The sequence below is a fragment of the Prionailurus viverrinus genome, chromosome B1 (genome assembly GCF_022837055.1).
Source record: "Prionailurus viverrinus isolate Anna chromosome B1, UM_Priviv_1.0, whole genome shotgun sequence".
In the NCBI taxonomy this organism is placed as follows: domain Eukaryota; kingdom Metazoa; phylum Chordata; class Mammalia; order Carnivora; family Felidae; genus Prionailurus; species Prionailurus viverrinus.
In genome coordinates, this window is record NC_062564.1 from 114,706,714 (window position 1) to 114,718,780 (window position 12,067).

Genomic DNA, 12,067 nt, shown 5'->3' on the forward strand with positions numbered 1-12,067 from the left:
GCAATCTAAACCTTTCCAGACTGGTCATCTGGAAATGCTGTGGAACTGTAAAAACCACTAGGCTGGGTTTTGTCCATGGCCAGCAACTGCCGTGCACTCTAGGCTTGAGAGTATCATGCCAAAGAATGATTTCAGTCATGTGTGGAGTGACTATGCAAAGGTTATGTTCTGCTCTTTGGAGTGTTAATGCCACCCAACAAATGCAGAAATGGATTTGTTATCTCTTTTGGTCAACTTGAAAGTAGGTGTTTGTGCAGCACGCTGAATGGTTTGACCATGCCACTCTATTACTCACAATTCAGTCTGCAGATTCAGAAGCTCTACCTTCACTGTCTAGCAACAGCCTCTCTGTGCCTTCATTTTCACTGCTCCCTCAGTCTCCATTCCTGTAAACACACTGTCTTCTTAGTTTATGCCCACATAGCATCTTTGATTTGCATCCTCTGAGCCTTTCCAGAATCCACGCCCATATTTGGAGCTACCAATCAAATTGTCTTTTCTTTTCTTTTTTTTTTTTTTAAATTTTTTTTTCCACGTTTTTATTTATTTTTGGGACAGAGAGAGACAGAGCATGAACGGGGGAGGGGCAGAGAGAGAGGGAGACACAGAATCGGAAACAGGCTCCAGGCTCCGAGCCATCAGCCCAGAGCCCGACGCGGGGCTCGAACTCACGGACCGCGAGATCGTGACCTGGCTGAAGTCGGACGCTTAACCGACTGCGCCACCCAGGCGCCCCTCAAATTGTCTTTTCTTAAAATCATGTGTGAAGGCCTGTCTCAGAGGTCCCCCATCCCCACTCACCTCCACATTGCACCATCCCGGGTCAATGCAGGGCCCTCTCTAACTTGGCGCATATGGTTCTCTCACCTTACAACACTCTCTGTCCACTCCCTCCTCTATGTTCTATTCTTCAGTCCACTGAGACCTTAATTTATAAGTCATTTCCCTAAGGCAGCCTTTCAGTCTCCCCCAGATTGGTTAGGCTACCTACTCTGTGCTCCCATAGCACTCTTTAAAGTCCCTTTCATAACTGTTATTGGGATTTATTATAATTCCTTTTTAATTGGACATCCGGCTTATTGGAGAAGGAAAAGCAAATAAATAAACAAAAAACTATATGATGCCAAATTATTCCCAGCATCAATCCATGTTCCTGGCATATAGTTGTTAAGATAATAAATATTTATTGAATAAACAACCTTTAAATTTTTTTTTCCCTTTCAACTGTTTTTTATTTTTGTGGAATGGTAGATCTCTTTTCTGTGACAAGCATTTGTTTATCATGTCTTCTGGCATATAAGGGGCACAGAATATCCTAAACATGAGAATCTCTTCCTACCCCAGATTTAAAAAAAAGAAAAAAAAGGAAAGTATTTTTCATGCTTTCAACCAATAACATTTTTGTGTACATATATTAGTATGTGATTATCATGAGCACAGGTCAAGGGCAGGGATTGTAACTGCATTGCTTCCTGTTCTCACCCAGATCCTCGCATCCCTGCAAACAGCTGGCACATAATGGGTGCTCAACAAACATTTACAGAATGAATTAATGAATGACAGAAATGTCACCATATTCACTTCATTTATCCACATAGACTTTATTAACACATGCATAAAGTTATATACCAACTATTGTATTTGAAAATTAGCATGACCAAAACCAGAAGCTCTTTGTGTTTGAATGATCAATGGTAAAGCCCAATCTATTTATCTCAAGTGTCTCCTCAAAGAATTTTCCCATTTGTGACTTACCCTGTTAAAACTTGGGTTTCCAGACCAGCTGACTTATGAAGCTAAGAGTCTACTTAAGACATAGTAGGGAGTGGAAGAGAGCCAAAGCATAAGAGGCTCTTAAAAACTGAGAACAAACTGAGGGGGGTGGGAGGGTATTGAGGAGGGCACCTTTTGGGATGAGCACTGGGTGTTGTATGGAAACCAATTTGACAATAAACTTCATATATTGAAAAAAAAAAGACATAGTTGGGTTTTCCTACTGTAATCCCGCGTTTGCTCTCACTTTTGCAGAAATGAGGATTATGAACACTGACTGTTTTATTTCCACTCCCTGCAGCATTATCCTTTAAAATGTTTAACTTATGACTGGCTTTCAGCAGTTGTCTTGCCACTTAAAAGTTAGAAAAATTCCTCAAGATTTCACAGTCTAAGTTTTTAAAAAGAAAATTAAAATATCACTCATAGTGCCCCATCAAACGAAACTGCTCCAATTTCCACAAATAAATCAGCCTTTCAGGAAACTGTCCTTTTCTTTCCATCTACTTCCTATGAGAATTAAATCTAGTCCTTATTCTCATTTGTGGATTATCCAGCCACTTTCCACTAAGACACTAAAAATAAAAGGTTTTAAACTGCAGTTAATACAGGCAGCTTCCTTTTATTTACAAGTTTACTGGAACCTTTATGCCCTGTTGTCAAAATGAAGTAAACCAATAATTCTTATTCTAATAAAAAGAACATGGCAATGGAATATAGGAAGTCCAAAATTCACTTATCCTCTTGTTGCTTCAATGTCCTTATCTATTAAATGAAAATGGTAATATCTGTTCTATCTCATCAGAGCTTTATGAGGTATAAATGAGATGAGGGAAGGGACTTAGCAAAGTCAAAATTGCTTTTAGGAATACAAAGGTCTTATTGTGCAAACTATTACAAACCTGATTCATTGGTGTTGATGGCTTTCAGATTTGATTTAGTAGAAATAGAAATAAGTATTATTTTATTAGCCACATTTATTTCACTTCCCATTTGGAACTCTATCGAATGTTAATGATTAGAAAGAGAAATCAGTATAATATAGTAATTAAGGTCCTTTTCTTATGTTTTGTCATGTTTTAATTTTTCCTTGGGTTAAAACAATTACGGACATCACAGAAGATCACATATATATCAGTTTCCTCAGTAAGCTAATTTATTATTCCCTTCTTCTTCCTAAGCTTGTTTTCCTTCCTAAATTTTTTTCATTTTTTTTAAGTTTATTTATTTTTTGAGAGAGATAAAGAGCATAAGCAGGGGAGGGGCAGAGAGAGAGGGAGAGAAAGAATCCCAAGCAGGCTCCACACTCAGCACGGAGCCCCGCACAGGGCTTAATCTCACAGACCATGAGTTGGACACTCAACCTACTGAGCCACCCAGGTACCACTTTTTCATTTTGATCCTTGACTGCTGACTTATTTAAAACATTCTCTTTGAGATTTGTTCATTTATTCATCATATATGTATTGAGCATATACTATGGGCTAGGCACTGAATAAAAACTGACACTGAATCTGCCCCCATGTGGCTGATTGTCTAATGAAGGGACAGACAATAAGTACGTAATTATGGAGTGAGCTATGCAGGACATGAACAGAGCTCAGTGTGAACAGTAAGATGTGGATGTAAGGGGCATAAATCTTAAGTTGGTTGGTGAAGGGTTCTTTGAGGCAGAGACACTTAAGCCAAGGCCTCAAGAGAGAGAAGATGCCAGCCTGGAGAGGGGGAAGGGATTCAGAGAGGGGGACAAGTGCTCCAGGCACAGAGGCCTGAGGCCTCATCTCTGTCTCTGAAAGAGAGCGATGAGGAGCTTCCTAAATCCAGAACAAGGAACTAGACCCCTGGAGTTCCTTGAGCACTTGCACAGATGTGACAGCTGAGGAAATCCAAGTATGTGCCTTCCTCCTTATGGCTGTTCCTATCTTCTTGACAGTCTCAAATGGCTAAGTTTCTCCCTGTTTTGCCTTGTAGCATGTTCACGGGACAAGGGGCTAGAAGGAGCTTAAAAATCTAGGCCCATTGCTGGCTTCATTTCAGAAATAAGCAACATTCTTAACTAACCTCCCTATTCTTTTCTACTAATCTCTCTGCTTATTTTATAGCATATTTGCTTTGAAAATGTAGTCACCCTCTGTGAATTCCCAAAGGAATACATTGCCTTTTAGAAAACCAGATTCTATCTCAAGATTTTCTCTCAGATCATACATGTGTCCCTGCCACCCATGAGTCATCCATCATCCTGTAATTTTCTGGTGACTGCATCACAATGAAATAAATGTAAAGCTAGAGAAAATGTGCCGGTCATAACTGTGACCGTGCTTCATGAGGAAAACAAACTGACCTGCTACGTGGCTTTTTCCAGCTCGACATCATTAACCCTTTGACTTCATCTGTTGAACGCTGACTTTCTGAAGACCCAGAGGGTCAAGGAACTCCCAGTAACTGATAGCCCGTGACATTAATAAATTCCAGAAATAGAGAAAACCAAAGTTCCAGGTCTCCAAATTATAATTTACTACTTTAGAACACACTTTTAGCACTGTATCAAGGGAAGAGATACATATTTGTATATTTATATTTACTTTAAGGAATATAGTCGTTAAGTATTTTGCTTTCAAAATAAACCCATGTTTTTAGAAAGTGCATTGTTTACCTTGGAAATTGTTTACATCTTACCAGCTGATATGTTGATATCATTTTATGGAGCATAGTCAGGCCCGTTAGTCATGGGGCTCCCTTTGAGTGCCATGTTGAGATGGTTTTCTGTGTGTTTGTATGTTTCCTATTCTCATAACTTGTGGAATAATCTCCCACGGGTTTTGTTTTAGGGTGACCCTGGATCATCTGCGGCAGGAATTAAGGTAACTATAGCCTTGTGAGTGTTTATACCCCAGGAGTTACAGTGTTGAATTTTATAAGTCTCTGCTTTCTCTTCTTTTGTTCCAAGTTTGATGGTTATAACTGTTTTTATTCTTCTTCAATAATCAGCTTCCAAACACAACAGGGAGTATCTGCTAGAAATCTGGTAAAGGCTTAAATAAGAGGTCTTGCCTTCATTTGTCTCTATGATTGGTTTTTATGGAAATGTGGATTCATATGTGAGCTTTAGTTATGTCCGCAGCAAAAAAAAAAAAGAAAAAAAAGTTCCTGTCTCTAGTGAGATATAGAGTAATAGAATAAAGTGAATGAAACACATATGATCAAGGAGACTAGGCTGTCTCTGTGAAAGTGTCCAGAGGCCTGAGGTTTTGGAAAATTGTCTTAAGACTGTTTTGTTTTTTTTTTCATCTTTGGTTTTCTTTGGTCAGGGGGAACCTGGAGAATCTGGTCGTCCAGGGCAAAAGGTAACATCTTTATTCTAGTGTGTTCTTTGTCTCATATTTGCCATTTTATATCTACTACCCACTGTGTAAAATGAAAGCAATTATTGCAAAATGATACAATTTTCATGCTTTGCATGTGGAGTGTTATTGATTGCTCTGCATTTTAAAAGGACTGATGCTGACCATAGCCAAATATGAAACACTGTGTACATGTAAAAAGATGCTTTATTAACTAACGTCTGCATATACTCAGCTGTTTGAGGCTAACAAATATCAGTTGGGTTGGAATGCCAACAACTTATCTTGCATGTTTAAAGATACTCTGCATGTTTCTATCATTCATGAGAAGAAATGAATATTTACTAAACTGTTTCAGTAGGGAATGATAGTTTCTTATATTCCTTTTCTTTTCATTTCAAATACTTCCTTACTGATAATTTTTTATGTGAATCATATCTACCTATGCAATGAATGTTATGTTATACAAACCAGATTTGTTAATAAACTAAATTTTAATTGGAGACACTAGCCAAGTACTTTAACCAATCTACAGATACATACGTGATTTTTTTTTAATCATTTGTGCTTCACTTCAGTGATCAATTAGAGGATATGCAGTGATTATTTTTTGCATTCATATTCTCATTTGGGTCTGAGGCAGGAAACAACTGTTAGCAGTTTATTGTCTGAGCATCTGGATATCAGTGCCCAATGTGGTTAGATTTTAGATAACAGATGTATTGTAGCTAACAAGTAAATGTGAATTCCACATTAGGTTAAAGCTCTTAAGATCACGACTCTGCCTTTATCTAGCAATAGCTGATGTTGTAGAAAAAATGTGATTAGAGACATAGAATTTACCTCATTGGTATAAAGGAAAACAGAGAATAAATCTCATTATAAGAGTTTGGAACCTTAAGACATGAAAAAAATAATGTCCCCACACTCTTGAAGTCATTGAGAAGAAGATCATTGCTTTGCTTTAAAGACTTAACGATGAAAGTAATTTTTGAGAAGGTCTTTCATGTTCTTTTAAAATTTTTAAAAATAGAGTTTTCTTTGAAACACAGGCTCTAAGAGCAATGATTCCTCAGGCCCAGTTTCAAGTACAGTTCAGACTTTTTCAAAGGGCCCAGCAGAACTCTGCGAAATTTTCTATTTAATCCCTAAGATTTCCTACTGATTCTTTATGTAAGAAATTTGAAATTAGTGCTATCATCAGAGATCTATGGTCTGCTTTGGTTTGAAAAAGCAAATAATCTTCTCAGATGATCTAATTTTAGACTCCTTAGTATTTAAAATTTAAAGGCTAAATTTAAATTACTCTCTAAATCTGATATACTAAAAGAAATGCCTACAAGACTATTATGTCTTTTTAACAAAAACTGAAACAAATCTGCTATAATCTTGTATAGGTCCCACTGTTTTCAGAGTGGAAGATCTAAAATGATTTTCAATTTTTTAATAAAATATTGCCTTCTCATGATTATTTAGAAATACAGGTTTAGATTCATTCCTGGAAGTTTATAGGCTTACATATGGAAACATTGGATTTCCTTCGTATTTCATTAAAAATCTGCTTTAAATTATATCAAGAGAAGGGGTGGATTCATTAAAAGCTTACAACCTATTTGAATGAGTATGTGCCCTGAAATGCACAGCATCTTTTTCATCAATATTTAAGCCAGATTTTACCCTTTGACGCAATCTCACTTGCCCACAATATTTATGACTTCCTTTGTCTAATATCAGGATTTGGCAGTACTTACCCTAACATTGCTTTAAAAGTAGAATATTCCCATGCTTGCTGCTTACTTAGATTAGAAAATGACAAACAGAACTGAGTACAGAATCAATTCAAGAGATCTTCCATAGCATTTCCCTCATCAGTACAGAACTGTGCTGTGGATTCAGTACTTAACCTCCTGCATTAGGGACATTCCCAGAAATGTAGGGTTTCTGGACAGAAGGAAAAGCCCATTGATTCACTTTCCACTGTCTGGTGTTGTCCGGTATGAAAATTTGTTATTTACATCCACATTCGTAATGTAGAAATGGTCTCATTATAGTTTTTTTTTTTCTTTTTGAGATTCAACAGTAAAATGTGTGATTGATACATGAGTTAGAGTGTGTATTTCTGTTTGTAAAGTGAATGTGTAGATTTATAAAAATAGGTATTGTGTTTCATCACATAGTTCTTACTTTTCTACCTTCTCTGCATCTCTTTAAAATATATTTTTTAACTTTAAAGGGATAAAAATACTTGATTCCCCATTGGAAGGGACCCTCCCAGTTGAAGTATATCTAGAAATATATAATGTATATCTAGAAATATATACTGTAACAGAAATGTGGGGCAAAAGCAGAGTCGAATTTAACAGCAGACAAGGGTCTCTTTTAATGGAGGGTAAAGAGTCAAAAGGAAAGAAAGAAAAAGAACGCAAAATATAATGGGTAAATTTTAATCTACTTGGACAAGTATTCTTCAAATGGAAGAACAAACCAATTCTTAATTAGGACCCACATCTGACCTTGGGCTGTGCATGTCCAAGACCTCACCCCAGAGAAGCTCCTGAGCTAAGAAGCAGGCAAGAGTGAAGGTAACAAAAAATTGTCTTAACTGGAAGACAAGCCTTCATGGAACTCGTATAGGAAGAGAAGTCTTTCTGAAAATGTTGAGATGTTCCACAAAGGGTAACATTAAATATTTTATAATCTTTCATTGTGTCGACTGCTACATTAAATAAACATAAATTTGGAAAGGTCAAATTTACAAAAATACAATACTATGAAATATGAATTCATGAAATATCTGTCCTTTACAAAGTCCATTTAATAATCTAAGTGTATATATATATATATATATATATATATATACATACACATGTGATGTAGGGAATAGCTAAATGCTCAGAGTCTCTGTAAGTATTCAATCTACATTACAAAATATCCCATAATGTCTTATACACATTTCTCACTGTTAGAAAACATAGATGTGTGTCTATGTATGCATGTGTATATAAAACTCTTTTTTAAGTAAACATACAATCCTTTTAATATGGTGGAAGGGAAGTGTGTGGAGAGGACATTTCTCTTGTATAGAAACAGTGATAGGAACTATATATTTTCACAGATGGTTCAAATAGGATGTCCTGAGTTTGAGGGGACTTTTCTAAAACAATACAAAACTATAGATTTATCACCAATATGTTTACTTTTATTGGTTGTATATTCTACTGCAGTTTACTGTGCATTCAAAGGCCTTGTACTTTTTTTTTAAGTAAAAGAGAATCTTCAGTAAAATATGGATGCAAGCCCTATTTATTAGAGCGTCTTAAATTTATTGATTGAAAGGCAAAAGGGAAAGGAAAAAGAAAACCCAATGTTTCTGTGTATAGTTTAATCTACTTGGACAAGTATTCTTTGAATGGAATATCAAATTCTTAATGACCATTCTTTCTTCTCTGGCTTAACCTCATGTTAGTCTTACTGTTCACAGTGCAAAATTTCAGTTATATAGTTTCAAACGGCATAGTTTTTCTTTTGCATTCCTGAAGCTCCTGTGAACTAAACCATCAGGAAACTCATTGTCCCCTCTATGTCTAACCATACGGCTTAATAAACAGTGTGTGGAGCCATTTTTTTTTTATAATACCAGAGCACATTATGGCTTTTTGTAATATGAAAATACTACTGTTAAAGATGAAATATCTGGTTATTCTTAGTAGATTTTCCATGGAATGGGGTTGTCAAAGCATTTAGATTAAAAGCAGTACCTCTCTTTACGACTTTTACTTAGTTTGATGCCCTAATCTCTTTGGGTATTTTTGTCTATCCCACTGACTGACCATTATGAAACAGCGTGTGCCTTTTACCCTCAAATATTGTTTCCACAAATAATAGTCATCTCAGTCCAATACAGGATGGACTTTCATTTTCCCCAGCATTTCCTTTATGCTTCTTTAATGGAATTCAGGAGATTTTCTAAGCAATGTAACCTCATGTCACTGTACTTTGTACTTAAAATAATGTAGACAATTCTGTGAAAATGAGATTTAGTTTGACTCCAGTGTGCTCACACAAAATGTATCACTTAATCTCAAACCTGAATTCAGGAACAGCTGCACACAGGGTACCATTAGCCCAAAACTGCTAAGCAGGGTTACCCAGACTCAACAATGGTTAGAGATACAGGCTGGAGTTAAGTATAATCTTAACCACGCATTTATCTTCTCATCATTCAGGAATGGAAAAGAAATCTTACTATACTTTTAAGTGAGCAAGACTTAATGTATATTGTTTTGGTGTGACCATCTGTTCACACAGCCAACTCTTGATTATCTGAGGTAAGAGAGCCCTGGAATAGGATGCATTATTCAAATGCGTACATAATCCTCGTTTCAGCAAAGAGCCTCAGCTTCCGCAAGAAATCATTTACCAGGGAATAATAAAACATAGGAATGCCTTTTCCTTCTACTTCTCTTGCTTGCCTTCTGGTAGAAATGCCAATGAGCAGTGAGATGGCAGGAAGAGAGAAAAATCCTGAAAAATCTACAAAATAGTCAACCAATTCCTGAATCAAGAGTTGACTGAACTGTAATCTCACCAAAGTCCTTGAAACTAGACAGCATTTATGTATGTATATATATGCAGCAAGTATTCAGCTAGGAACATTTACCATGTTTTTCTCCACATACTGTGACTGAGTGACTATTGTTCTATAATGCTATGTGATTTTCCTATGTAGGGTGAACCAGGGCTTCCTGGGCTTCCTGGACTTCCGGGGATAAAGGTAAATACTGCACTGACAGTCTCAGCTTCACAGAAATGTAATTAAGAAAGCCACAAAAATCAAAGGAAAATAGGAAAAAATGAAAACTAAAAATATAATGCCTCTCTTTAAACACTCTCCAGCCATCTCACTTAAATTTTTTAAATTGAGAACTAAACACAGGTATTGCTAACATTTGCCATTGCTGGACATATGGCAAACATGTCTGGACAGTATATTCTACTGTTGAACCTACTACGCCCCTAGAAAAATGTAAGTGCCAATAGGAATTCTTTTAAGTCTAGAATGTCTACTTTCACATTTTAATTTTATTTTTAACATCCTATCAGATTTTGACTAGAATCAGAGTCTTAACATCTCCATCAATCGAACATGGAGGCAGCTGTTTTTGTAATTCACTCATTATAATAATCACTTTAATATGTTTTCTGCTTCCACTTCCTGTCAATAACTCCCACTGCAAAGTACAAATCCGATTACTAAACTATTCTGACCCATATACTATTTCCATGAACTTTGTATGTATCTTTTGAAATAATTGCTTAAAGCTTAATTTGAAAGCATAGTTTTACATGTTTTAAAACTACTTAAAAAGGTCAAGAAACATACATTTTTTAAAATTATTTAAAATTTTTCACATGGCAACTGGCAAGGCTTAAACGTCTACTGCCTTAGCAGTAGTTACTCCTTTAAGATCTGCTTTTTAAAGCTTAAAAGTAAAATAATCATAATTATAATCATAATCATAATTACATAAATAAAGATTAAAAGTTTTAGGTATTTTTTAAATTCTAGAAGCATTTGATAGAGTAACATGATGCAAGTAAGATTTTTCCTTACATTGTTTTCATAGATTTTGAATCAATCTTTAGCGTGCATTAGACCATTCTAAAATTAATAATCCTAGTTTCAGTGTGGGGGTCATGTATACTGTTTGATGAAGGTTGTGTTTGAAGTATGGTACATGAGATAATATGGCTTTAGAATAAACATGTTAAATTATTGAGTTCCCAGATATCATATGGTATCACATATATTTTATGAGTATATTTGGTATAAGTAACAGACTCGAAAACTGTGTTTTTCAGATTAGCATGTATTTAGCAAAATAACTTCATTAAATATGTGATTTCCTGCTGTAGAGTTAATTTATGGCAGTTACTTAGTAATTCCTGTGCATTAAAAAAAAAATCTTTTTACAAATGATCACAAGGTCATAGATTTTTAAACAAATTTAAGAAAACTATACTCAATATTAGTTCAAAAGAACCTGGTTGCGTTATAAATAAGGGGAAAGGCGTTGGAAAGGAGGGGCATTGGGGAAGGTCTGGGGCAGGGTTTTCTGCAGCACTGGCTCCTAAGTTAGCAGGGCTGTACTGTCAATGTCAGCTCATGTGGCAGGAACCTCAGCGCTGCACCAAAATCCAGCTGTCCCTTCTCCGGGGTATGAGGCACTGTCATAGAGAGAAAAGAGTATGTAAGGGTAAAGGTACTGGGGCTTTACCCCCTAAAATAATCAGAAAACTATTTCAGTTACCACTATTGTTATCATTACCTCTTACTCATTTTCTGTCTTCCACCATGAAAAACATCCCATGGCATTTCCCTAGTCGTATGTGAACTAGTCCAGATGTTTTGAATTTTTTCAGATTGGGAAGAGTGTTGGTGATTTGCCACTTCCAGTAAATGCTTTTATTCCTAGGGTCCTAGGACATTGCCAGATGTATGCCATTGAGATTGTATAGCTGATATTTTCCTTTGTTTTTAAATCCTTAATTAGTTACCAATTGATAAAATCTTTTTATCCTCCACTAGAGATACTTTTCTCTTTAATTATCAAGTACTGCTGGGGAACTACCCACTGTTTGATTTAAATCACAGATTCTGGCTTTGGTTTAATAGCTTTGACTTCTTGCTCTAGTTCAGGATGTGGGCAGTATTCTTTCTTTATAATGTAGGTAGTAGGTGCTCAGCATAAAGAAGTCATGTTCTGGGGCGCCTGGGTGGCTCAGTCGGTTGAGCGTCCGACTTCGGCTCAGGTCATGATCTCACGGTTCATGGGTTCAAGCTCCACATTGGGCTCTGTGCTCAAAGCATAGAGCCTGGAGCCTGCTTCAAATTCTGTGTTTCCCTCTCTCTCTGCTCCTCCCCTGCTCATGCTCTGTCTCTCTCTCTCTCT

At 36.3% G+C, this 12,067-nt stretch overlaps 1 protein-coding gene across 1 annotated transcript in view; it reads left to right on the forward strand.

Moving 5' to 3' along the window:
• Positions 1–12,067, forward strand: part of COL25A1 (collagen type XXV alpha 1 chain) — a 471,130-nt gene that overhangs the window by 397,838 nt on the left and 61,225 nt on the right. The window contains exons 15-16 of the mRNA XM_047856433.1: positions 4,602–4,634; positions 5,082–5,117. Of these exons, the coding sequence (XP_047712389.1) occupies positions 4,602–4,634; positions 5,082–5,117 (69 nt within the window). The remainder of the gene's footprint in view (positions 1–4,601; positions 4,635–5,081; positions 5,118–12,067) is intronic.